Source organism: Sinocyclocheilus grahami, unplaced genomic scaffold, assembly GCF_001515645.1.
Source record: "Sinocyclocheilus grahami isolate Dianchi unplaced genomic scaffold, SAMN03320097.WGS_v1.1 scaffold681.1, whole genome shotgun sequence".
Taxonomy (NCBI): domain Eukaryota; kingdom Metazoa; phylum Chordata; class Actinopteri; order Cypriniformes; family Cyprinidae; genus Sinocyclocheilus; species Sinocyclocheilus grahami.
The window spans coordinates 173,789-201,756 of record NW_015505860.1 but is presented as its reverse complement, the minus strand read 5'-3'; the positions used below and the strand labels follow the sequence as shown (position 1 = coordinate 201,756).

At 35.6% G+C, this 27,968-nt stretch overlaps 3 protein-coding genes across 3 annotated transcripts; 1 reads left to right on the top strand and 2 right to left on the bottom strand.

Moving 5' to 3' along the window:
• Positions 1-45: 45 nt before the first annotated feature.
• LOC107559312 (BAG family molecular chaperone regulator 3-like) lies at positions 46-4,668 on the bottom strand. Its single transcript, XM_016243082.1, has 4 exons — positions 4,633-4,668; positions 3,279-3,587; positions 2,257-2,544; positions 46-2,102 (listed from the first exon to the last, which is right to left on the bottom strand). The coding sequence occupies exons 1-4, from the start codon at positions 4,666-4,668 to the stop codon at positions 1,434-1,436; spliced, it is 1,302 nt and encodes a 433-aa protein (XP_016098568.1). The 3' UTR covers positions 46-1,433.
• Positions 4,669-5,437: 769 nt separating this feature from the next.
• Positions 5,438-12,636, top strand: LOC107559311 (nucleolysin TIAR-like). The gene is made up of 10 exons (XM_016243079.1): positions 5,438-5,495; positions 5,588-5,647; positions 7,653-7,740; positions 9,253-9,328; positions 9,635-9,743; positions 9,836-9,931; positions 10,033-10,117; positions 10,810-10,933; positions 11,042-11,181; positions 11,299-12,636. Exons 1-10 carry the CDS (start codon positions 5,438-5,440, stop codon positions 11,411-11,413), a joined length of 951 nt encoding a protein of 316 aa, XP_016098565.1. The 3' UTR covers positions 11,414-12,636.
• A 221-nt stretch (positions 12,637-12,857) lies between these two features.
• On the bottom strand, positions 12,858-20,288 carry LOC107559329 (polycystic kidney disease 2-like 1 protein). The gene is made up of 15 exons (XM_016243106.1): positions 19,991-20,288; positions 19,498-19,611; positions 18,743-18,870; positions 17,811-18,064; positions 17,494-17,718; positions 16,931-17,159; positions 16,631-16,801; positions 16,358-16,539; positions 16,108-16,228; positions 15,917-16,015; positions 15,685-15,806; positions 15,470-15,587; positions 15,055-15,149; positions 14,513-14,651; positions 12,858-13,625 (listed from the first exon to the last, which is right to left on the bottom strand). Exons 1-15 carry the CDS (start codon positions 20,277-20,279, stop codon positions 13,455-13,457), a joined length of 2,457 nt encoding a protein of 818 aa, XP_016098592.1. The 5' UTR covers positions 20,280-20,288; the 3' UTR covers positions 12,858-13,454.
• Between the last annotated feature and the right edge of the window lie 7,680 nt (positions 20,289-27,968).

Here is a 27,968-nt window from a genome sequence, read left to right as displayed (position 1 = left end):
CTACATTTATAACTATACCTCTTTCTTATAACTGGGAATTCATAATTTGTTTGTAAATATTGTTTATAATATAATTCTTAAAAACAGATGATATTACATTATTCTTAATTTTTATGCATTTTATGTTGACAGTCTTAGTAAGCATAATGCTATAATCTTGCCCTATCATACTGTTAACACTGTAGAATGATATCTAATAAGCTATTTGATGGTAAAGTTACTCTACCCAGTGTACATTAAAAAAGTGGTTGTATATTACACACCATGCAACTTTGTGTAAGCAAAGTGCTTTATTATATTGTATTTGCAGTCATGCTTATGTCACCATGTCGACATTTTAACAAACTGCAAATAACCAAGCTGTGAACACTGAACATTGCATACTATTTCACAAAACAGAATTTGAAACCAGTTTTGTTTGCAGGTTTAGTACGATATCAGAGTCAGTAACAGGTCATTGAGATAAAAAGGTCTCACAACAGTCATGTGAGACACAGCACTTTGTTTTAAACAGAATTGAGCTGACACATTATACAAAGTAATTTTTGGTACACTAATTTCTAGTCCCTTAGAGCAAGTGTTTAAGTTTCCTTCCTCATGGGCACAAGGTTGATTAAATGGGACTGATTTGGTACCTGTCGAGTTCATAGATCACCATAACTTTGGACTGATCCTGGCTGCTTTAATCATAAGGTGACCATATATTCAGTGAGATTTTTATGTTTTTTTTTTTAGATTCAACGTTTGAACATTCTTAATACTGGAAATGTTCATTTTGGCACAGAAAAATAGAATAAAAATATATCATTTGTATCACTGTCACTCAACAAATAATAATACTGACAAGCATTCAAACCATCATAGTGAATTCTGTCAGCAAAGCTCACTTTCAACAATGAATTATTCTCCTGCATGATGTTCAAATGGTTATATTTAAAGGCATGAATTTATATATATATATATATGCCTTCCAATATGCCAAAATTCAAAATGCCTTTATATTTTTTTTGTAGCCCACACATTAAATATTTTTTAAATCAAATAAGAAGTTGTTAATGAAGAAGTGGGCTGTCATAGTGAAAACTTTTAAGGAATATTCAAAAACATTTGATCATTCATTCAACATGGTACAAAAGATACTTTTTGAACGTTAAAATACTTTCTTCTGTTCAAGGCCTCGTTTTCATTTGTTTTTGAATATAACCTGTCACCACTTTGTCTTTTGCTACAAGACACTGGCATGGTGTGATTTGACAACAGCAGCATCACATAACAGCACACATGATTGCACTCAGTAAACAAATCACGTTAGATCATTTCCAACAGAAAACTTCAATTAGTCATGCATGCAACTAATAATAATTGCGCAAGTAAAAACAAGAATGGAGATCTGATTAGTGTTCTTCTCAAAAATGTGTGCCTTCTTTGTGCAATTATAAAATCTCCTTGACCTTCTCTGAGTTTGCCTTGTGAATCATACTTGACTCAGGGTACGGGTCACCAGCCAGCCCTTCCGTCGGCTCTCCAAACATCTCCAGTTCATCTAGAATGGTTTGAACTCTGCGGACGCCATCCCTTCGAGCCTGACGCACATCTGGGCGACCTTCAGGGTCTACCGAGTCCAGAGCCAGAAGTTGTTTGGTCAACATCTCCTCCAGCATCAAGTATCTTTTATCATTCTTCTTCCCATCGAAACTTTTCACATCTTGTGCCAGTTTCTCCACACGTTCCCATATCTCCTGAACTTTGATCAGTCCTGGGTGGCACAGATTTTGTTCTGAAGTCTCCTCAGGCTGGAATTGTGGGGGTGGGGCCTCTTGAGGTGTTTGAGGGGCAGCGGTTTCCTGGGGTTCTGTTGCTGGAGGAAATTGTATGGTAATATTGGATGTCTCTGATACCTGTGGTGACTGTGGTACGGGTTGTTGTGCTTTTGGCTGGGGTGCTTGTGTAGGTTGTTGTTGATGTACTGGCTGATGATGTATTTGCTGAGGAACATCACTCACTCTTTGAATGGGAATCTCAAATGCAGGCGCTCTGACAATTTCTTCAACAGGTTGTTCAGCTTTTGGTGGTATTGCTGCGTGTCCAATGTGTTGCTGGACCTGGCAATAGTAACATATTCACTGTAGTTAAATTTCATACATTAATTCTGAACACTAGTATTTCTCACACTAAAATGTTACATAAATGTACAAGATGGCTTGAGCTTATGTAAATCAACAGCTATTAATAAATACTAATTAATAACATGCGTACCTGGGGTCTCTCTCCCATGATCTGAGACATGACTGGTGACTGGGCCCTTAATAGGATAGGACTGGCAGTTCGATTCTGTTGAATCTGAATGGGCACTTGTTCACGGTAGATTGGGATTTTTTCTCGCGTGGGATGAGAACTTTGGCTAGGCTGGTGTTGTGAGGCGCACCCTATACCCTCATGGATCACCGGAATGGGGATGTAGCCCGCCCGGAGACCTGTATTGCTGGGTCGGGGCTGTTGATGAAGGCCACTCATTTGTTGGTGTGTGCCCTGTGGTTGATGAACCTGATGCAAATAAAAATACAGTTTGATTTTGGAAATAGCTAAAAGTGTATACAATAGCATTCAAAAGTTTGGGATAAGTATGATTTTTTGAAAGAAATGAATACTTTCATTCAGCAAGGAAGCAATCAATTGATCAATTTTAAGACATAAAAATTCAATTTCAAGTAAATGTAATTTTGAACCTGGCCTTGTGTGCTTACTGGCATTACTAATATTGTTGACTCTTTGACGAGTTGCTTTGTTCCTTTTTTGTAAGTTGCTTTAGATAAAACTATTGTACAATATTTCAGTTTTTACAGCATTTTTGATTAAATAAAGATAAGAAATAATATAAACAGAATATTTTTATAAATATATAAAATATTTTTAACATAAAATAACAAAATACAAAATATGTATAAAATACTATTAAATAAACTTATTTTGAACATTCAAAATGTGAGCGAGGGTCAACACACTAACGTGAAGTGCCACATTAAATACAGACAGAACATATGATTGAGCATTAATGTGTGTTTATATCGCAACTTTTAGCAGCTGTCATTTTTCAGCAACCTATAAGACTCAATTTTTCACATTTTGAAAAGAAAATACAGGGCCCAAGCAAAAGTTATAAATGAAAACTCCGGAAGCAGAGTACATGAATTAATGCAAACTTTCAACAATGAATCCATAGCCTGACCTGACAGAGACTGCCATGTCTAATAGAGATTTCTGATTCCTAATGGTCTTACCTCAGGCCCGTGTGAAGCAGGTGAGCAAGACAAACATGCCTCTGATGGGGCCTGCACTGGAGATCTAGGCCGACAGTGTGCTGTTGGGGTCGGGGAAGGCGTACGTCCATCTGTTCTCAAATTTTGCTGCACTACTGGATGGATGTAGGAGAAGCTCGGATACTGCTGCAGCCTGGGTTCAGTGTTTTCATGGGAGATTGGGATGGGGATGTAGCCCTGGCGTAGCATTGGTTGCCTCATCTCTTGAATAAAGGATTTGTGCATGTCCTGAGGTGACTCAGGGGACATAGAGGGGCCATTTAAAAAAATCTGAAAAACACATAAACATAAGTAAACAGATCAGGTCTATTCAAAATTAACTCACTATTTGTATTCTTAATAGTTGTATCCTCATGTAATAATGAGACAAAATATTTAGCATCATAATACCAGTAATGCTTATATAACACCTCTGATGATGCTCTTCAGTTCGGCTTTGCTGAAGTATGTAGTAGCTATACGCCAAATTGTTTTGCAGGAGTAGGCAAATAACTCAAGCATATGGTTGACTGGGGTATTGAAAAAGCGCCAATTATCAACAATGGAATTACAGACAGCATGACAAAATATTTTGACTTGCACCAATGACTTGGCTATGGCCAAAAATATTAAAAACAAGCCAGAGGTAGTGGTGTGTAGATGTTTTTTGTGAAATAACCCTGCACAATCAGTAGATCATCATTCTCTTGATTAATCTGAACTGAAAAAGGAAATAATGGTATTGTTAAACAGTCACACACAATGGTGGGGACAAACTTTTGGGAGTTAAACTTCGACAAACATAAGGAGTAAAATATAAGGAGTCAAAAGTAGCATTACTAATAAGCACAACATCTGATATTCAAACTCCTATACTAACTTAGTATTATCAGTTATGATGATAACCATTTTATGAACTAAAAGTCACTCTTGTATTAGATATAGATACACCATATGACACATTATGTGGTGATTAACAGTATTTTACACTTGCTACATTTTTCCTATTAGTGTCAAATCAGTTAAGTTGTTGGCTTTTACAACTAGTCAAAATCAGTCATATGCAAATTACACCCTTAGTATATCTGTCTAATGTAAAATTATATTATATGATATTGCAGGCAACCAACATGTTAGTGGGTTCAGTCACTGCTTCAGTTCAATACGTAAATGTAAACCTCAGTTTATGTCTCGCGTCTTCTCTCCTCATTTGTTTGACACGCAAAGGTCAGTCTGCCTTCTCTCAATGATGAGGCAGTCCGGGAACAAACATGAAACATGAGTGGGTAAAAAACTCACTGTGCACAGCAACTGTTAAGCGATGGCATTGGCTTACAGGATATACCCTGTATGCTGTCGATTCTAATGCCATGACTCACTCTATGTAGCATTTTTCAGTGGGTTCCTGTGCTGTTGACACGGTGTCTTAAAATACTCTTTGTGAGGGGGAGGGCCTCCCTTACTCATCTATGGAAATCAGAGTTGCACAGACACAACAAACATCAAGCGAAACAAAATCCCTAACAAATCATCATGAAACACCTATTCTTTTGTTGAAACAGCAGAGCTGCTACATAATTTAAGACAACGGTTTTCAACAGGGAGGCAATTATTCCTGAACGAAGGTATGGTCATATTTACAGTTGCTCAGTGAAATTTCGCAAGCGATATCAAGTTATTTGTATTGGAGTCTACGTGACTGGGAGTTCACATTAAACTATGGCAAAAAGTTCCTCACGAAGATTTCACTTGTGTTCAGTTTGGTCACATGATTCATTGTGTAGCCCAGCAGAAAGTTAGCTTGGTTTGAAAGTGACTGTTTCATTCGTCGCTACACTACTGACAATTGACAATGGTTGGGAAATTCCACTGAAATTCCGTTAATATGACCTCAGCTTATACTAAATGCTTAAAGTTAAGAAGCTAAAGTTCAGCAAATTGCTTTATTTTCCATCCTAAATAAAAATGTAATGTACAAATCTCCACATTGTATTGTAAACAAAGTTCAGCTAATTGCTTTATTTTCCGTCCTAAACAAAAATGTAAATGTACAAATCTCCGCATTGTATTGTAAACAAAACAAAATATGTTAAATACATTAATGTGGCAATATATGCATGTTATTACAGGCCAAGCGAAAAATGCAACACTCAATACGCATCCGATTCCTTTCACTAGGGAGTCCAGGGCCTGAACTAGGTTAAAGATAATTGATTTAAGGTTTATAATGTTATGAATTTAAGACAGTTATGTAGTTTTATAAAAAGATTCAAAACCAAGATGCTAAACAGAGAGAAGAGGCTGGTTAGTGTATGTGACCTCCTGCCCTGGAGAACAGTTTGACACTTCCAGTTTGTAACTTTCAAGCCCATTCATTGGGAGTGACAGAATCGGTGGGTGGGTGGATCTTTCTGAAATCCCATGTAAGGGAAACTTTAAGGGACGTGTTAGTGCTGTGCGGTTCCAGGGATGTGGAGAACAAGCGCAGTGTGCGTAGTTCTCGAGGCTTTAAATAAACACTGTGGAGTCGTTCTAACACTCTCACATATGACTGCAGTGCGTCACACACTAACCACTTCAGCTGAGATCATCACACTCATATATTTCGCCCGTGTATCCCGTGTTCGGCTACACTTGTTGCTCTTTTAACGTAAAGACAGACAGTAAAGGGAAAAACCTGTCTGATCTCTGTCATTCTACTCTTCTTTCCATTTTGCTTCTATAATCCGAAATAATTCGTTTTTTTATGTTAAGAGGAGGCAGCCTAATCCCTGGATTATATTTATATACAAAATACAATAATCTGTATTTTTTTTATACAATGAAATAATGTAAAATATGAATACAAAAAAAAAATCAGGACTGAAACCAGGTTTGTGACATTGATTTAAAAAAACGCAAGCTATTCGTGGACGGTGGGAAGTCAAATTCCTGGATATTTCTATTTATGTGAAATATAATAATTTATAAAATGTAACACTAAAAATCAAACAACACACACACATGCCCTTAAATATATAACACATTGCAACAATTTTAATTTTCTATCACAATACACATGGGGGGGAAATACATTTTCATTCCTGAACAACATTTCTGCAATGCAATCAGTACACTAATAATCACTAAATATTACCTGGGTTCAGTGCGTATCTGTTATTTTTTGTCAAAGACTTCAGGCATTCTTTGAAGCTCTAACACAGGGGTGTCCAAACTCGGTCCTGGAGGGCCGGTGCCCTGCAGGGTTTAGCTCCAACTTGCCTCAACACACCTGCATGAAAGTTTCTAGTATGCCTACAAGAGCTTGATTAGCTGGTTCAGGTGTGTTTGATTAGGGTTGGAGCTAAACTCTGCAGGACACTGGCCCTCCAGGACCGAGTTTGGACACCCCTGCGTGGTCGCTGAAAACAAATAACAAGCCCTGAAAGATTAGGCTGAATAAAAGCATACAAATACATAACCTGCAACTTCACACTATCAAGTAATATACCTGTGATACATGATATATTCACACCTGCATTTACACAAGCACCGTCATACTCCCCTTTCCTGTCAGACCATAGACTGTATAAAAACATCAGACCCATCGCCCTCCAGAACCGGCTGTTTCTGCGCATGCGCAGTGACTGTCTTCCTGACTAGCCGGGTTCCGCCATTTTCTACTCAAGATTGAAAATAACACCAGTCCAGTATTGTTCATCCTAAAAATAAACCACATCTGAGATACTGAAGACAAGTTTTGTTAGCACTCCTTCTGGCATCCAAGAATGGAAGACGAGAGCCTCCCAAAAACCCTGTAAGTAGCTGAAAACACAAACCCTGTCAGTGCTCAGTGAATAACGGCTCAATCTACAGCACAACTGACACACTTCTAACAGCTAACTTGGCTCCAAAAACTACGTCCTACCAACGTTTTTGACATCGTATGCTGTTAGTAATCACTGCTTATAATAGGCAGAGTTTCGGCCAGTCATTATCGCTGGCCTTACGTACAGCAGAAAGAAAGAAAAGTTTCATCTTTTTCCGGTGATTGTGGGAAACATGTAATTTAGCTGTAGCATGCTTAAGCTAAGCTAGCGGCTAATTAGTCAAACCGGCTATTCATCAAAACAATTAAATGCAAGGCAAATATAATGAACATAGCTAAATTTGAATTGTATATCAGAAGTTATGGTACATGGGTTTATTGTGTGCATCAGTAAGCTATCATATTCTGTATTCATGTGTTTGAACGAGCATGTCATTGTCTTCTGTTTTAGTAAAGGCCTGTTATCTAATCTCAGGCCTGCTGTTCTTTTTTAGAAGTATGAATTTACTTGAATGTAGTTACCTGTGTTAAATGGCATCCTTCTGCAGATCACTTTCATGTTTTTGTGGGAGATTTGAGCCCTGAGATCACAACCGATGACATCAGAGCTGCATTTGCACCCTTTGGGAAAATTTCGTAAGTTCCCAGAAGTCACACCCTTTTGTGGAAAGTTTTTTTTCTTTTGTCTGAATAATGTCAAGTTGGTGGTGTTTGGTTACTTTGAGCCAGATGATCTCTAGGAATTTTTTATTTTTTTTAACCGCTGTTTTCCTAAAATCTTGGAAACAGTTTCAAAGTTTACTTATTTATTTGCTTTGACAATACATTGTTTTTGTTGTTGGTGGTTCTTAACATTTACATACATTGGTAAGAAATTGATGCAAAGATAAACATTTACTTTACTTTTGTCATTTGTGCTGGGATTAGCTGGCACATTTTGTCATTTCTGTCAGTAATGAAAGCTTCATATAAAGCACTTAATGTCTCTTTAAACCTGCACAGTTGTTTGTCACAGCAGTTGAGAACAGGATGTCATAGTGTTTCAGAGACCTTAATTTTAGTTTAAATTTAATATTTAATTACATTGATTTTAATAGTCCCATAATGGGTATTATCAGCAAGCACAGGGCAGTATAGTCAATATTGTGTCCCCGGATCGATCTGTTGTAAAGTGCACCGTAAAATTTTTCATCACTAATCTCCATCGCTTTTCCAAAATTGGTAAGTAGTTTTGATTTACCTAAAAAGTAAAATTTTTCATTGTCAACACAAAAAACATGATACACTGCTACTGTGCAAACTTTTCAGAGTCTCCTTTAGCTCTGAGTGTCAGTTAATAGAGCTCTGGTTATTTTACAGAAATGCTCATAGGATTGGACAGGAGCTTGAAGGCTAACAGCAAGGAACTGTGCACTCTGGGGACTCAGATGTAGATTTATTTTCTATTTACTCTTTGCTTTTCATACTTGTATACTGCAGTATTTTCCTATTAACGATGACGTAGTGTAGACTTTTAACAAACCTCAGATAATTCATTAATATTTGCTTGTAAAAATTGTTTTATGATGGTTTTCCTAGTTGTGTTGATAGTTTGATTCTTCTAAAATTCTGAAAATGTTAATTTCTCGAAATTTGCAGCTTCCCAAACTCCACATTGGTGGTAAAGAATTGACCAGGAAAAATAAAGAAATCTGTTAACAGGCCATGTATGCCGTTTAATTCCTTTTTCTCTTTTGATATTTCTGTGTACTCTTGAGTAGAATTAGAGACAACTGTTCAAATTAGGAATGCATGGTAATGACATTGATGATATGAGAGATTAAGCACTAGTGATTAAGATGAAGATTGGATCATTATGTTGTGTCACAGGAAAAGTTGAAATCTTTGCAGGACCTTTTAAATATACATGCAGTAGTGTAGGTTGCATGACTTTGTACTTGTTTTTTATTTTATATATTTTTTATTTTTAAGTATCAGTAATCAAGAGAGTATGCAGAAGTTGTTAGTGTAGATTTGTAAGAGTAACTTGGGATATCATAACAGTGTCTCTCAGTACAGTACTGTGTGTGTGTGTGGTTCCTTTCTTTTTGAGATCCTCTAGCAAGCCGTCAGTGGACTGACTTTTCCAATGTTACGTTTTTCTTGCAGGGATGCACGAGTGGTGAAGGATATGACAACAGGGAAATCAAAGGGGTATGGATTTGTGTCCTTCTATAACAAACTGGTAAGGCTCCAGTACAGGAACACAGAATGAAGGTTATTCTATTTCTGTTTACTACAATTCATATTTTAGCTGTAGTATTACAGATATTCAACCTACTGGAATGAGTCAGACTGTTAGAGTGGTTTTCTGTTTGAGTGCAAGATATTAGTCAGTTTAGTAAAAGTAATTATAAGCAATCTAGGACATTTATGTGGGTAGTTCCTAATTACACGGATGAACTAATAAATGACTAGAAGTGTTGCTGAGAGATTATAGTTTTGTTTCGCTTTAAATTTATGTTTAAGTCTGTTGTTTCTTCTTTTCTAGGATGCTGAGAATGCCATAGTACACATGGGGGGTCAGTGGCTTGGTGGACGGCAAATCCGGACTAACTGGGCAACTCGGAAACCTCCAGTCCCCAAGAGTGTGCAAGACAGTAAGCCAGATTTTGATCCACTCTATCTTTTGTTAGTTTGCTGTCTTTAGAGTTGAGCTGAATTAACGTGACTGAATTGGGGGAACTTCCAGACGGCTCCAAGCAGCTGAGATTTGATGAGGTGGTGAACCAGTCGAGTCCTCAGAACTGCACGGTGTACTGCGGTGGCATTCAGTCAGGTCTCACAGGTACGTCTGCACTTGCTCTTTTACTCTCCCGTTCTGAGTATTGGTATGGATGCTCGCTCTTAGTGCTTTGTCATGTGACTCACACTGTTCTCTTCAAACAGAACACCTTATGCGACAGACGTTTTCTCCTTTCGGACAGATAATGGAGATCAGAGTTTTTCCAGAGAAGGGTTATTCTTTCATCAGGTATCATTCAACTATTCCTCTGTTTTAGACAGTTTGTCCACAGTCTGTGTGTAATGTAAAATATTGTAGAAGCACATGTAATTATATTTCAAGAAGTGAATGGTTGCTTGTCGTGGTTAACCAGTAAGGGCTGATATCTAGAGAGCAGAGTGGATGATGACTTGTACTTAATGGCCGATATCATTTGTACTTCATAATAGTAATAATTTAATGATGGAGAATGCAAAATGCCAATGTCAAAAAGGCCAAATGTCAGCCTAATATTTCACTGTTTTCCCAACAGGGGGGGGAGCATAAATGATGTAAAAAAGAATGTCAACCTCTTAGTCATGTTACATATCTTTAAAAAAAACACCTAATTTGTGGTCAGTGAGTTATTTATTTGTTTATTTTATTTTTAAAGCGCAAAGATGCATTAAATTGATCAGTAGTTACAGTAAGGACATTTATAATGTTACAAAAGATTTCTATTTTAAGTAAATGCTGTTCTTTTGACCTTTCTATTCAAGGTCCCTGAAAAAAAAGTATTAGTTTCTGCAAAAATATTAAACAGCACAACTTTTGTTTTTTTTAACAGTTAATTATAGGAAATGTTTCTATATTATTTCTATTATGCATTATAGATTTGTTATTTTTAAAGGGAGCGTCAAGATTTAATTACCCAAATGGTGACAGACATAATTTTCTCTCAGGTTCTCCTCTCATGAAAGTGCTGCTCATGCCATCGTCTCAGTGAATGGTACCACCATCGAAGGTCATGTTGTGAAGTGCTACTGGGGCAAAGAGTCGCCTGACATGGCCAAAAATGTTCAGCCGGTAATTCCTCTGAATTTGCTTTATCATAATCTCATTTTAATGGCTAGCATATGTTTTTACCTAGACACACAAAGTAAAAAGCTCAAGTTCTTGATTTTGCAATCACAGATGGAGTATGGTCAGTGGGGACACTGGAATCAAATGTATGGTAATCCTCAACAATATGGTCAGTACATGACAAATGGCTGGCAGGTGCCATCCTATGGAATGTACGGGCAAGCATGGAATCAGCAAGGATTTGGTGTAGAGTACGTTGTTGTTGTTTTTTTTTGTTCGTTTTTTTATTTTATTTTATGTGTGTTCTGTATTATGTTTTACCTATGCAGGAACTTGAAAATGTTTACATCCACTTTTCGTTGTTCTAGACAATCACAGTCCCCGGCCTGGGTGGGAGGTTTTGGGACGCAACCCTCTCAGGCTCAGCCTGGCCCAGTGATGAACCAGGCTAACTTTGGCATGGCTGGGTACCAGACACAGTGATCTGACCTTGGTTCTTCATTACACACGCCTCTCACTTCTTTAGATCCTGCTCTCACAGGGAGCGTTACTAAAGACTAATAAGTGCACATCATCCTTTTTCCCTACAAGCTTTGGATCTGAAGCAGGAATCGCTTTATTGTAAAGATTCAAATTTAGATTAAAGAGGCAATTGAGATGAGCGCCTTCAATGGAAATCTCAATTCATTCACAAGATTTGTTCCTGTTTTAGTGGAATAGGAGGAGTTGTATTCTATCTCTTGCCCCCCACACTTTTTTACTGCATATCTTGAGAAACTGCTGATTTTCCCTTAAAACCTAGCTTTAGGAACTTCACAGGTACATTGCAGAAAGCCTGTGGTGTAAAAAAAATTTTTTTATTTTTTTTTTTTTAACAAAGTTTTTTTTTTTGTTTGTTTTTTTTTCCCTCATCCTAAATAGCGGATCATGCGTTTGCTTATTCATTACAGAATGGACTTTGAATTTTGTACAAAAACGCAACAAAAAAAAAATTCATTCTGCATTCTGACTTGGCTAACAAATGTAAGTAAAGGCACTTTTATGGGGGTTCATTGGACCGGTGTCTTGTAAATGTTGACGTGTAAATGAATTTCTATGTGCAGTGGTATATATTTAATCCACATTAGCTCCCCGTTCTCCTGCGATTCTAGAGCTCTTTGATACTGTGTGTATAATGTATCTTTTTACTCCAATTTACAGACAGTTAAATCTCTCCCGTTCATTATGGAGAAAGGGTCATAATGGCCATACCTGTAAATATCTTTTGATATCTTGGGCTGGAGTAAGGGTTTCAAAGCATGCGCTCTACTTGACGGACTTTTGCAGGACTAATGCAGCGTATGTCAGTCAAACGTTACATGTGCGACTGACATTTACAAGCAAGCCTTAATTTTTGCTCTGTCACACACATTTCAGTTGAACACTGAGACCCTCGTAGAGAGCTGTATGATTTATTTTAGAGCCTACTGTAAATTTGTCCCTTTGCTGTTTTAACAAATATGCGTGCCATTTTTGAGTAGCCAGAGAAAAGGTCTGGATTTTTTTTTTCTCCTGAGGATGTTAAGGAATTGCATGTTTCAAACCGTAATATTGAGGTTGCTCAAAGCATTGAATGTAAAAGGCAGAAATGTTTGAATACATCTTAGCATTTCAAGTTTTCTTTTTAGTCTAAATGAGTCTCAATAAATGAACCATTGGGCAAGAAACATTTTCTTCTTTTTATCTAAACCGAATTATGGTCTGCTTTCAACATATTAATAACCATTTGTTTTGCAGTTTCAGTTATTTATTTGCATATAATTAATGTCAATTAGGAAAAGTTAAATATACAAGAAATATTGTTCCAAGATGAATGTGTATATATTATATAGTAGTTTGTTTATACACTATGCTTCACACTATAAAGTAAATTTACAAGAGGTTCATATCAAAGTAAAGAAAGAGTTTAAGGAAAACATCTCAAAGTACATATTAACTTTCCAAAGACTGTAATACACATTGCACTGATGACTTTTCATAATATGTCAAATGTAACAGTGACTATTCTCACTAAATTTAGCTCTCCGTGAAGTTTCCATGCTATATGATTGGAAAGAATCTGATAGCCATGATATTACAGGAGAATTTCTTTCATAAGAACTAACAGTAGTCATGAAATGAATGCTTCAATAGGAAGGAAGGTCTGAAGAATAGTTGTCATTGGCCTGATGGTGTTGAAACTCCCAGAAACAAGAGGGGATGTATTTTACACACCACAATACATCGGTTACACTGTGCTCAACATTAATCGAGCTTTAAAGTGGAAGATAATCAGACTGTCAGTCATATGCCACAGTAACTGCACATGTTAAACAGTCAGTATGGAGAACAGATACATTTCTGTGCTGCTGGTAACAGAGTACTACATCAATTCTACAGTTAGTAATACCTTCCTCTCTACGGTCACATTCTGCGTCTGTTTATCCACAGACCAGGCTTAGATGAAGCCTATTATTAGTCAGTTTTAAACTCAGGTTTTGATGAATCAGTGACGTGCAGAACTACTGTTCTCAGTGACGACTGGCCATCCGACGTCTGAATACAAACGATTCCTCATATTCCCCATCGAACCAGCTAATGACCAGGATGCTGGTCCCTGAGCCAAGGCTCTTTCCAGGTTTACCTGACTATTCCCTCCTGAAGCTGGTCTCGATTCCTGTCACAATACAGCAGAATGGCGTGTATATATTTTCCATAATATATGCAAGATTCATGTATTTATTACCAGTGTTGGGGAAAGTTACTTTTAAAAGTAGTGCATTACAATATTGCGTTACTTTTTATCGAAAGTAATGCATTGCGTTACTTTTTAAATCTGGTCTGGGCTTGCTTGTTCGCTTTTAATATAAAAAGTTCTATTTTTGGCAAACATAAAAGCCCTTTCACACCAAAAGCCTCAGGCTGAAGGAAATGCAAATTCACGTCTGTACAGTAGAACACAGAAGAAGAAAGTTCAACACTCTTCAGCAATAAAAAAAGAAGAAGAAATATAAGTTTATCTTGTGTAATTTTTGCTTATTAGTATGGTTGAATTGGATCACTGAAGGTCAGCAGCAAATAAATGGGATTAAATACATAAAGGATATTTGTATTATTTAACATATTTAGTTATTGCAGCTTTGAGTCATATTCTGAGTTGCTTTTAACTGTTTTTATTAATTTTGAGGAAAACTAAATCAGATTTTTTTTGTGAGTGAGTGAGATAAATTAATGCATGTTCACATTTATTCTAGAACTAAAGTAACATCTTACTCCCGATTTCTCGCAACAAGGGGACAGGAGAGCTTTCAATCAATAAATGGGAAAAAAAAGTAACTGGCGTTACTTATTTGAAAAAGTAACTCAGATATTTTCTTGTAAATTAAAAAGTAATGCGTTACGTTACTAGTTACTTGAAAAAAAGGAATCTGATTACGTTACTTGTAATGCGTTACCCCCAACACTGTTCATTACTCTAAAAGCGTTGTTTATTTGTAAATAAAAAAATTGCATATCTAAAATCATTGATAGAATGTCATGACTTCTATAGATCTAAAAACTCACATCATCTCTAGTCGTCTGCCTATCCATGTCTTTGTTGTCTGTGTTGAATGCCTGAAGTCTCATTTTCTCCATGATAACATCCAGTTTGGACAATACAGTGATCACAGCATTTTCGAGCTGAGCAACTTTGTGAACCAGCCTGGAATGGAAAGGCAAAAATAACCATAAGCAATCAAGTCAGAAAACCACTACAGCATCAGCCTGAAATGTATCTGCATCTAAAGCCATGCAAATGAAACGGGAGCAGTGTTGTTACTGTTAACTTAAACTAAAACTAAGCGGAAATAAAATATACATTAATAAAACTTGGAACTTGGAAATGTTGCTAAATTAAAAATAAAGCTAAACAGAAAAGAATATATAAAACTGATAAAGGGACATGAAATTAGTCAAACTTGAACTAAAAGTAAAAATGATCACTGAAAATGTCAAAATAAAAGTTCAATCAAAATAATAAATACTGTAATAGTATATAAATAATTCTAAACACTGAACACATCATGCAGGTTTTACTACTGACACAGAGAGGCTGAGAAACAAACCTCTGAAAGACCTCCGGAGGAACTGTCTTCTGTCTGTGGTCCTCTGCTGATTCAACACTGTTTTCAAGATTACGGAGCTCTTCATTGAGTGTGTCCTAAGAGAAGATGAATGAAAAATAAAAAAGCAGCTGAGTCTTTAGCTAGCTTCAAGAAAAGGCTAAAGGCACTTCTATGTGTACTGCGTTAGACTAACCAGGACTTGATACAACACTTATATATTGTTGCTCTTTTGTTAGTTTTGATTGCTTCTATTGCCCTCATTTGTAAGTCGCCTTGGATAAAAGTGTCTGCTAAATGATTAAATGTAAATGTAAATGTGAAAATAAATATTCAAAATCTCCATATTAGATTAATGTCATCATGAAGAAACATTAACTTGCCAAACCAGCCCATGTGAAATATAAATCAAACACACCCTTTTTTCCTCCAGCTCTTGTTTCATTCTCTCCTGCTCCTGCTTGTCCAAAGTCTGGTTCCCATCTTGGTCAAATCTGGAGAAAGCGGCTGAGATCTCATGGTCAGCATGACCCATTCTGAAATGTGAGACACACAACCAGAATACATGAGTTCTTCCGCATCACTGCTGTTGGTGCTATACATGAATGTGTTAGTGTTTCACCTGAGACTTACTCTTTCAGTGCATCCCTGAAATCTTTAAACTGTAGCTCACTTGAACCTGAATCCAGGGCTTTCTGAACATCAGAGATCTTTTCCTTTTTTAGTTTCAGTTTCATGAAGGTCTTTTCATAACTCTGAAATTAAAGCATCATTTCCACATGCATTTAAACAACCAAATCACACAGCTTTCCAAACATTTAATATATTTTTAGATGTATCTACTGTATGCGCTGGGATGACTCACTTGTTTGATGAGATCTGCAATCTGGAACTCATCTTTCTGAGAAGTGAGTTCTGACTTCACCTCAGAGTATGTGTCATTGATGATGGCCAGAAACATGTTCTGTTAAATTCAGTTCATCAGGTTAATTGATAAGCAGACACTTATGATTTAGAACAAACAATTATTTAGTCACATGCACCTGAAGAACGTACCAGTAACACAAAGAAGACAAAGAACACATAGGAGAAAAAGTATATTGGTCCAAGTACTCTGTTTGCCCTGTCAATGGCATCGTAATCGAAATCTCCAAGGATGATTCGAAACTGTGTGAAACTGCAGAGAGGAAATATAAAAGATTTAACATTAATTTTCTTAATGCTCCTGACTGACCCAATAAACACACACAAAAAAAATCATAAAAATTAGTTTTATATGATTCAATAAAAAAAAAAAATCCCTTACATGCACTTGTTAAATGTGCTGAATGTTTCAACTTCCATTCCAAAGAGCAGATAACCCAGCTGAGCATATGCAAAGAACACAATGAAGAACATAATGGCGAATCCAAAGATGTCTAATGCACAGCGAGCCAGGGTGGATGTAAGCTGGGTCATCGTCTTATTGAAACTGATGTACTTGAAGATCTGCAAAGATCGAAGCCATCATAATATCAAAATGGGTCACTTTAATAAAATATATTTGACAGTATATTTAAAAAAAAAAGAAAGAAATTACCTTAATCCAAGCAAAAAACAAATTGACTGCATTCATGTTGTTGTACTGGGTTTGCCAAAATGCAAGAAACTCAAAATCAGCATAGATGTCAGGCTTTTCTAGAAGGTTTCCAAGTATCTCATCAACTTTGATGGTCCGAAATGCACTGAAGACTATTGCCACCAAAGCAAGCTGTTAAAAAAAGCACACAGTTACGGTTGTAGTCTGCTCTTGTCAAATAATGTTTACCAAATCATATGATGATTTGTTTATTATTGTGGCCAGAATATTTGATAATGATATGATCAGTTTTCCTCCTACCAGAATCACTACTATATCTAGTATGTTCCAGATGCTGTTGAAATGGGACAGTTTGTGGATTCGGAATTCCAGAATCTCCTCCACAATGTAATAGAGTATGAAGACACAGAACACAATCTCGCAGCCGATGATGAAGAAATCCCACGTGGTGACGTAACGAATCAGCTTTACAGTACGGATCTGGTAGGATGGAATTGCTCCACCGGTAGCTGGAAATTCAACCACTAATCTGAAGGAAGAAAAAATATATGCAAGAATAAAATAACAAATTCAATCCGAGTGCTTTAATATTACTATTTTATATCATTTTTATATTTGATTTTATATATTTCATATTTATTGAAATTATAATAAATATATAAATAAAATAAAATAAATAATCCTAGGTAATCAGAAGTAGCGTATCTTTGGTCTGCCTTGTACATTGAAAAGGACAGATTAATATTATTATTAATATTATTGATTAACCTAGGAAACCAGAGCAAATATAGAATTTTGGACATGCAGAACAAGAGCAAAGAATGTAAATGAATGCTTATATGATGTTGATGTAGGTCAAGTACCTTATAACACAGAAGAGATTGATGTTGGCATTGTATGTAGTGAAGTCAATGAAAAGAACACGAGTTCCACGATCAAGCCACAGTTTGTCTTTGAGGTCCGTCAGGATAGCAGCGCTCTCTTCTCTGGTCTTTGCCAGGTCTTGATAATATCCTGCTCCGCTGTATGTGGTCAGTAACCCCCAGTGATTCGACCCTTTGATCTCCTTTTCTGAATGGTACTGCCAGCTGAAGAATAATAAGATTATATTTAATAAATAAATACAATTCAGCCCCTGAAGAGAAAAATATGACTGTTGCTAATCATAAATGTCACTCACGCTGTTCCGTTGATCAGTCCAAACATGCTGTCATCCTCCTTCTTGTCGCTGTACACGTCAAAACACTCCATAATCTCCTGCTGGAAGTCTTTGTGCACCTTGCAGGAGTTGTTCTTGACTTTGAGCTGTCGAATGCGAGGGACTCCTAACAACATGTTCTCATAGTAAATGAAGGATTGATTTCCATTCGGAAGAGGTTCATCATTATACCACTTTGTCCAGTACAGGCTGTCAAGTAATGGACCCTCCATGTACTGCAAAGATTAGAGACAAAAATGACAGTCAGAGGGACTGTGACACTGTATTGGATCTGTCCCATGAATAGAAAAACATTTATGATGATGTTTTTTAATACTAATTGAACATACTTAAAGCTACATTAATATTATAAAAACAATATAAAACAACAAATCTAAAACATTAAAATACTAATAGAAACATTACACGGATTACATAAAAAAATCTTCATATTATATGTACTATTATATATTATATTATTATATAAAGAATATTAACAACACCAAAAACTTAACATTTGTTTTAGAATATTATTTTAAGCTAAAAGCGTTATTACCATAGTTGTTATCAATATTTTGAAAACGTTTTTATTTTCATATTTTTCATATTTGTGCGTTTTTGTCATTTTTAGTAGTTATTATAAACGTTAATTGAAAACAAACAAACAAACAAATATATATATATATATATATATATATATATATATATGATATATTACATAATTACATAAAACTATCAAAAACAATATTAGCAATATCCAAAATGTGGAATTTGTGTTGAAATTGTACTTTAAAAATTACCAGGAAAAGCAACAATTTATTGTTAAAATTATTGAATACTTTGATAAATAGATCAATATACTTTAAAATCCTGACCTTCATTCACATCTGAGTAAGAGAAGCAGTTAAACTCACTGTCCAAACATCGTTCGTGGTGCCAATGGAGGAAAAGCTGATTCCACTGTCACCCGGTAAGTTCACAAAGAGATCGGTCATAGCTTTCGTGTAATAGTAGGTGGCGCTGCTGGTCATGCCATAGGTCACTGCATGAGAACAGGATTACAATCAGTAAACAATCACATCACTTATTGAACTTTGCACAGACGTGCTACACCATTCCCCAATCGCACAGATAAAGGACATCAATTCATTCAAGTTTGATGCATTAGCAGTGCTCACGTCATGAAAGCTGCAAAAGGTTATTTGTTTGAGCACACAAATAGCCCCCAGGAACAATGTGACTCCAGCACAGACAAAGCCGCAATTGCCTGACCTGAGCTCTTATCAGCAGGGTCCCGCTTGTGTTCCTTTCAGGCCTAATTTTTCCCTGAACAATGCAGTGTTTTAATACAGGAGAGCAGAGGACATTTTAGAACAAGCACTTAGGCTGATACACATCTCTGGATCATAATGGAGCACAATATAATGGAAAACCATGGGATTACATTCAGTACAATCAAAAAGACAGAAGAGCAAGCTAATGACACTATAGCAATTTTAGATTCTGACCTTAATATTCACGGTTATATATTTATCCATTATCAATTAATCCATTTAGTGGGTTGATACTCCAAACAGGTGTTTGTGCAACTGGTAACCATTGATGCAAACACATCATTCAGACAGGGAGAGAAGGTCTAAATATATCATACAATCAAACTAATACTTACACAGACACAAATCCACTAGAAAAACAATGTAGATGAGCAGTTCTTTGAGATTTGCTTTGACATTGAGCTCAGGATTCTCCTTTGTGTTCTTTCTTAGAGCTGTTCCCCACAGTCCTACCAAACCAAAACAAACACTTTTTTACTTATATTTATTTGTTATTAACTTTAAATAATGATATAGAAATGCATTTATCATTTAATTATCATTAGACATTTTTAAATATTACAACTTACAAAAATATTTCACTTGTAAAATGATTGATGCAGTATTAGGAACACTCAGACACTTGTAATTTGTGTTGGGAAAAAAAGTAATAATATTGGAAAACGTAATATAGTAATATATTGTAATATAAAATAATAATAATACAATATTATTTAAAGTATTATTATTTTAATAAAATAAATCATAAAAACGTTTAAAGTTTTAAAGTTAAAGTAAATCTAGAAACATCATAGCATGGAAAAACAGAAAAAGCACGGTTCTTCTTACCTTTGACAGCTCTCAAGAGAAAGGAGCAGCATCCATTCTTCTCCTCTGTGGGGTTGGTTCGCACTTTATCCTCAGCCAAATAGGGGTTAGGCAGATTCATTTGGTTCATGTTCTCCAAAGAGCTGTGGAACATGGGCTGAGGGTTGTAGACGGTGCTGATGGGGCCTCTGATAGGTGCAGGAGAGCCACTGTAGGCCTGATTCACCCAAACTCCTTTCCCCAAGTTTTCCATCTCGCATGCCACTGTGCTGCCCTGCTGATTCTCCGCCCGGTTATTGAGGTCTTGCATTGTGGTGAGAGCTGGATTTAACAGGGATTTGGCTGAGGATAGTCTCCACCTGTATTTATACCTTTCCTGTTGAATATTCTAAAAGAGAGCAGAGCAGTGGTTCTGTGGAAGGAGGGGCTTGTCTTTTGTTCACAGATCCATTAAAAACACAATCCTGCCATTAAAGGGGTCATATGATGCTGCTAAAAAGAACATTATTTTGAGTATTTGGTGTAATGAAATGTGTTTATGCGGTTTAAGGTTCAAAAAACACATTATTTTCCACATACTCTACGTTATTGTTTCTCCTCTATGCCCTGCCTTTCTGAAACACGTCGACTTTTACAAAGCTCATCGGTCTGAAAAAGCGAGGTGTGCTGTGATTGGCCAGCTATCCAGTGCGTTGTGATTGGCCGAATTCCTCAAGCGTGTGATGGAAATGTTATGTCCCTTACCATATTGTGATGCCTGCGGCAACCACATGTGACGACCCCGGGCTGGACTCTGCTTCGTCCATGGTGAACACCGATCCGGCGATCGTAGTTGAAGTATTTCCTCAGCGACCAGCACAGATCAGCTCCAGGCATGACTAAGCCATATCGTCCTCTTTTGGAAGGCCAAACTAAGTAGTTTCGCTTTCACAACGAAGCACACAGCGCCTTCAAGACACGGCGGCGGCGGCACCAATACTACAGCGAGAATAAAAGTTACGCCTTCTTTCTTTGCGTGAACATTTGGGCGGCGTTATGCAAATCTTCCCACATAGTGACGTAGATATGTGGGGGCGTGTTAGAACGAGCCGTTTTAGGTAGGCGTGGCTGACTCTGAACTTTTATAAAGAATATCTCTTTGGATTTGAGACTTTAGTCTTTGCAACTTTACAGATCTTCTTTATGCACCAAGAGCTTGTAACACTCCAAAGAGAAAGGAAAAATTGAAATCTCATCATATGACCCCTATGAAATCGCAAACATGAGACCTGCAGCCTATTTAAGCACCATGGGCTTGTTTCTCATTCAAATGTTAATATTTGAGAGATTTAATATGATTGCACGATGAAGGATTTTTGTTGAAAATAAAATTAACAATGTCTTGACCTTAAGCGCCCTATATTAGAAACAAAATGCAAGGAAGTGTCTTTGACTGAGTTCAGTTCATAGTGATCATGACATGATGATTGGTCATAATGACAGCTGAAGCTAAACGGATTAAGATGGGTCTATCTAGATTCATATACACGCTTTCGGCCGAGCACTGGCCGTTCATGCCTCATTAGCACTGAAAAGACAAGTTATACACAGTCATTGGACAGCAAAGAGTTTAATCTCCTCTCTAAATTAGGAGTGGCTATGAGGACTGTCCTAGTCAAGTTTCAGCCACTCTGTGAAAATATACGTTTTCATTGTCTTTTGGACCTTTTGTTGGTTTATAATGAGCCAAACCAAAATAAAATGATCTGAATATTTGGTTATTTAAATTTAGGAAATTTTATCTAATTTTCTTTCTTCTTTAAAATTTGCTTTGTAAACAACGCATGGGACACACAATTCAACTGTGACGTCATTCAGTCCTTTAAACATTATTTATAGGCTACCGTCACAAAACTGACAGCAGAGTCATTAGTTTGGTGTGCGGTCTTATCTGAGGACACAGAGGCCTTCACTGAAATGTGTTTATCTATCCGGTGTGCGCACCAGAGAGATTTGGACCTTTAAAACAATTTTTTATAGCGCATACATTTTTTTAAATAAATGAAAAATGTTTAAAATTAAGTCAAATTAAACTGACACAAAAGTCTTTGATTTCAGTGTTCATTTTGTAGATTAAATCCACTATAAACACATTTTTCCCCCAATATTTTTAAAATCCTGTTTAATCACAGGATAAACTACAGTTTAAAACACTTAAACTACTGTACAAAACACTGTATAGTTATAAGATAGATTTTTATTATTATTGTTAGCCTTCCATATTCTTTCTTACTAATTAAATTCAGTACCAAAAAACAATTGAAAACAACAACAACTGAACAGCAATTTAGGATGCCATTGTGGCAAAATAAGATTGGTGTATTTTTTATATGTTTTTCAGATTTGGCTTAGCTGAGCACACACTATACACAAAGATTTGATACAAAGCAATGAAAAATTCAAACATCTCACTTAAAGATTCACTGACAACTGTGACTTTATCGAGTCATATTTACGACACGTCTGATAAAAGATTTTCTACAACTGCACAGAAAACTCTACTCCATGAGTCAGACTCTATTAAAGCAAATCACTTGATTTCCAGAACCAAAAACATAAAATATTACACAGTAATACGAACATATTTACTGACTCCTGTATCTATGCTAAGAAAGATACAAGTACAAATTGAATATTTAAATTCAAATAATACAATGTATTATAATATATATTAACATTTATATATACAATTTTAAAAATTACGTTTCTATGTTTAGTAGACCGCATTATAAACTACTGAAATAAACTGATGACAGCACCATATGAAAAACATTTCTAGGACAATAAATAATTGATTTAAGTCTCTCAATGGGACTGAGACAGACAGCTTCTTCGACAAGCTGTCTATCTCAATCTGTTCAATGTGAATCAAATAAAACTAGCTAGATTCAGTCACAGTTTCACCCACAAGCCTGTTGAACAATAAACATTACCTTTGCTACCTTCAATGGTTCAGTGAGAAGATTTTCTTCTTAATTATATTTAAGATATACTTACTTTCTTTTTAGATATTAATTTTAAAAAGTATTATTTTGTACCTTTATCCAGTATAAATAATTAAGTATATAAAATGCTCAATATAACATTAATTATAACACATAATATTAATTACATATATTAGGTATAATAGTTTTATTTAAAAAAATACAGTATTTCTCTTTTAAATATTTTCCTACATGCATAGAGTTCTAGGCAAAATATGTGCTCTAAATACATATATCAGTACATCAGTTTTGCGACAAGCATTTGTACAAAAGATCTTGTACATAATTCATGTCCCAGCTGACTGTGGTTCAAACCATATAAACTCATGCTGTCAAGTAATTTTGCTGTTCAATTGGGCATATAAACCCAATCCACTGGTTTGATTTCATTGATTGCAGATTGGCATGGCTGGCCAGCTGCGGCTTGTGTTGTTTAAAGGGCTTGGTCCAGACATGTAGAACAGCCTTGTTTTTCACTCATTCACATGATGGGCTTGTCTGGAGTCGGAGGCTGCCCTAGGCAAAAAAGCCATATGTTACAAGCTAGTCCTGTAACTTTGAGACAGTATTGAGCAGATTAAAGATTTACTCAGTCTTGAAGAGGAGAAAGTGAGAAGGTCTATTATCAGTTTAACAGCTTAAGCCAGGATTTAGTAAATCTGATTTTCATTTAAAGCGTGAAGCAGTTACCATTGATTCCAGAGGAGAAAATATTCTTAAAAATCGAATGTGTAATCCTCCAAACACATCTGTTGCAATGATTAAACTCCTACTTAACATGTCACCCTGGCAGCCAAACCATAGGCTAAAACAGGGAATAATCAATATCAATGTGCATCAATCATATTGAGCAATGAGGTAATTCAGAAAAGTGAGGCATATTGTGTAAACCCTGATTCCCATAGAAGATGAGAATTTAACCCCCCATCCCACCAACACCATCAAAACAGGGCATCTGGTGAGATGAGGCTAGTCACTGTAATTAGGTCAAGCAAGGTGCTTGTAACCTTCTGGCTATGTTTAATCTTAACTGGTCAATGAAGCAACATCTTATTGTAGCTAGTCATTTAGACAAAAGAATACATTTATATTAATTATTATTATTTATGGGAACATATGTACATGTTGTTATATTTTTTCTATAAGTATTGTATATTTATTTTGAAAGGAATTGCATTTGATGCAATGTACATATTAACAGTTTTAAATAAGTTTAGTACATGTAAATTACACATTCTCAGCAGCATGCTGTTGGAGCTCAAGATGGGAAACAAAATGTTTTCAGATTTCATAAAATGCAAAAAAAAAACAAACAAACAAAAAAAAAACCTGTTGCTTTAGCAGCACTGTTCAATCATAACTGTTTTACAGACTTGTAGGCCTAGTTGTTGTTGCTTCAGATATCAATTATTTTTTAGATATTTAGCAATTAAAGATATGCACTGCATAATAATAACAGCAATGAACCTGGAGAGAAACAAACAAAAAAATAAGTTTTACGTCACTTTTGTTATTAAACAAAACGGGCACATTTAACTAATAATTCATAATTATTATCATAAATAATCATAAAAGCAAGCTTGGTGCTTGGTTACAAAAATGTGTATGTATGTGTATATATAATTTTAAATTATGTGTGTGTGTGTGTGTGTGTGTGTGTGTGTGCATGTTTATGTGGTTTATGAGGACACAAATTTGTATAATAACATGGGTATGACATAGGTATTACAACGAGAAGGTGATTTATGAGGACATTTTCAGTGTCCCCGTAATTCAAAAGGCTTATAAATAATTCAGAATGAGTTTTTTTTTTTTATCTAAAAATGCACAAAGTTTCCTGTAAGGGGTAGGTTTAGGGGTAGGGTTGGTGTAGGGCAATAGAAAATACGGTTTGTATAGTATAAAAACCATTACGCCTATGGAGAGTCCCCATAAACCATAAAAAAATTTTTAAAACAAACCTGTTTATGTGGTTTATGAGGACACAGATTTGTATAATAGCATGGGTATGACATAGGTATTACCACGAGAAGGTGATTTATGAGGACATTTTCAGTGTCCCCGTAATTCAAAAGGCTTATAAATAATTCAGAATGAGTTTTCTTGAAAATCTAAAAATGCAGAAAGTTTCCTGTAAGGGGTAGGTTTAGGGGTAGGGTTGGTGTAGGGCAATAGAAAATACGGTTTGTACAGTATAAAAACCATTACGCCTGTGGAGAGTCCCCATAAACCATAAAAACAAACCTGAGTGTGTATGTGTGTGTGTTTTATTGCATGTGGCTACTCACAAAAAAATTAATCATCACTTTGTAGCAACTGCCTTCTTTTTCTTCGGTTTCAGTTTTAAGTACAGAAAAATGACAGCAATGCCAGCATAAGTGGCCAGAATGCACTGGAACCAAATATTATATTTTAACTTAACTATGCTAAGCTACTTGCCGTGATAAACAAAATAACCACCACTACATATACAGTAGTTTACAGATCTGTATAAAGAAACTTGTTGGTTTTAAAATAAAGCAATTTCCAGAGAATAGTTAGGCTATATGGGGGATAATGTTATACAACATACAGCTGTATCGATAAACTGCAATACACTGATTAATAAGTACTCACATTCCTTCTTCCTGTAAAGGAGTATGAATTAAAATATTTGGCAATCCCTGTAAACTGGTGGCTCCCAGCATCATGGCCCCCCCATGCCTCTGCTGTCAGATAAAACACAACAGATATTCTTACATAATTCATTCCTTCTTTTAAATTGTCATCTGATTTAATACTTCCCACTATTTACACAATCCCAGAAAGTTTAGCTGTTTTATAAAAACTGGGATGTAGCAGTCTAGCTGAGAGAAGTTTGAGATTACTGCATCTCACTTAGCTCAAAACACTCATTTTAATTCAACCCATTTTAAGACACATACAACAAATTCACTTTATGAAGACTAAATACATATTCAATGGAAATAGTCGATTACTAGGTCTTACCTAAAATGTGGATACGCGACAGTTCTTCTTATTTGCGTTATGCTAGTCTTTGTTTATACTACTTTATGATAAATATCGCCATCTGCCGTCCATATAAAACACTGCAAAGTTACTACATAAAACATTAGGATCTTCTTCAAACCGCAAACGAGGCTGCTTTGTTTAGTTTAGTTTAGTTAATTTTGGATGACATTGATAAATACAAATTGACCAGTTTAATTGCAGAAACAATCACTTTTTGGAGTATAGCATACGTACGTCTGCAAGATGTCTGTTAAAGATCGCTTCATCTGGAAAGTGGAAAGCATCTGCTGTGTACAAACATCTGATAGACGTCTTTAAGATGTCCGTTTTACATACATTCTAAATCATAAACATCTTCAAGACATTTTCAAAATGTCAATTTGACATCCGATAGGAAACGTTTTATACAGACGTATTGCAGATGAGCAAACACTCTAAAAAATACGACTTGCAGATGTAAATGATGTCAGAAAGATGTCTCGGTGATGTACGTGTGCTATCAGGGCAGTAACAGTTTTCATGCTAAATATTTGTCATTATATCGTGAGTGACATGTAGATAGGCAAATCGTTTTGTGGTTATTTTGAAAGTTTTTTTTTTGATATTCTCATTTATTTTTTGTTCAGAAGATTGGTTTCTTATTCAAATAAACACGAACAAATACTTTATGTTGTGTCTGATTTTTATCCATGCTTTTTTTCTTTTTATGATTTAGAAATGATATTGTCAGACATGATTCTGACCTCCAGGTGGTGCTCAGTTTACGCTTTTGTGAATGCATTTTCGCTGCGTTTAATTGTAAAAACGCCATGAGCACAATGAAAACAGAGACAGCAATGCACGCCCAAAAGACACCCAAGTACACCATCTGTTACTAAAGGTAATTTGTTTTCATTTGCTTTAATTCATTTTACTACATAAACAAGATCTAATTTAATCATTTAGTGAAATACTCCATTTCTTCCTTGATGAGATACAAATTCCCTCATGAGTACCCTTACCAAAAAAGTAGCTACTTCAAGGAACAAATACTTTATGTTGTGTCTGATTTTTATCCATGCTTTTTTTCTTTTTATGATTTAGAAATGATATTGTCAGACATGATTCTGACCTCCAGGTGGTGCTCAGTTTACGCTTTTGTGAATGCATTTTCGCTGCGTTTAATTGTAAAAACGCCATGAGCACAATGAAAACAGAGACAGCAATGCACGCCCAAAAGACACCCAAGTACACCATCTGTTACTAAAGGTCATTTGTTTTCATTTGCTTTAATTCATTTTACTACATAAACAAGATCTAATTGAATCATTTAGTGAAATACTCCATTTCTTCCTTGATGAGATACAAATTCCCTCATGAGTACCCTTACCAAAAAAGTAGCTACTTCAAGTTTATTTTAGTAAGTATACTTAAGTAAAGTTCAAGTATATTTTTAAGTATACTTTATGTAGTAAGTATACAAATATCAGTGTACTAGTAGTATACTTGTAAGTGTACTATTTCAGTACTCCCTGGGACTAAATTGGACCACTTTCTAGTATATAAAAGTAAACTTTTAAGTATACTTTAAGTATAACAGTAGTAAACTTTGAGTACACAACAAGTTTACATCAAAATGTTTAGTTTGTACTGCAACTATACTACAAGTGAACTTATAGGTATACTGATAGTTTACTAATTAAATACTTGTAGTAGCATTTTTAGTACACTTTGAAGTATAATCTCAGTAAACTACTAGTTTAGTAGTTTTATACTGCAAGTATACTCATAAGTTTTCTTTAAGTGAACTTTACATCATACTTGAAGTATACTACTATGTCCCTATTTAGGTATTAATTTGAATATATTTTGTTATCTGAATATCTGAACATACAAAACATCAAAAGAACAGGGTATCTGCTTGTAAACAAAAACATTTTATTCTAGCTTCATGCATTCTTTTTTTAAACACTTGAATGTGGATA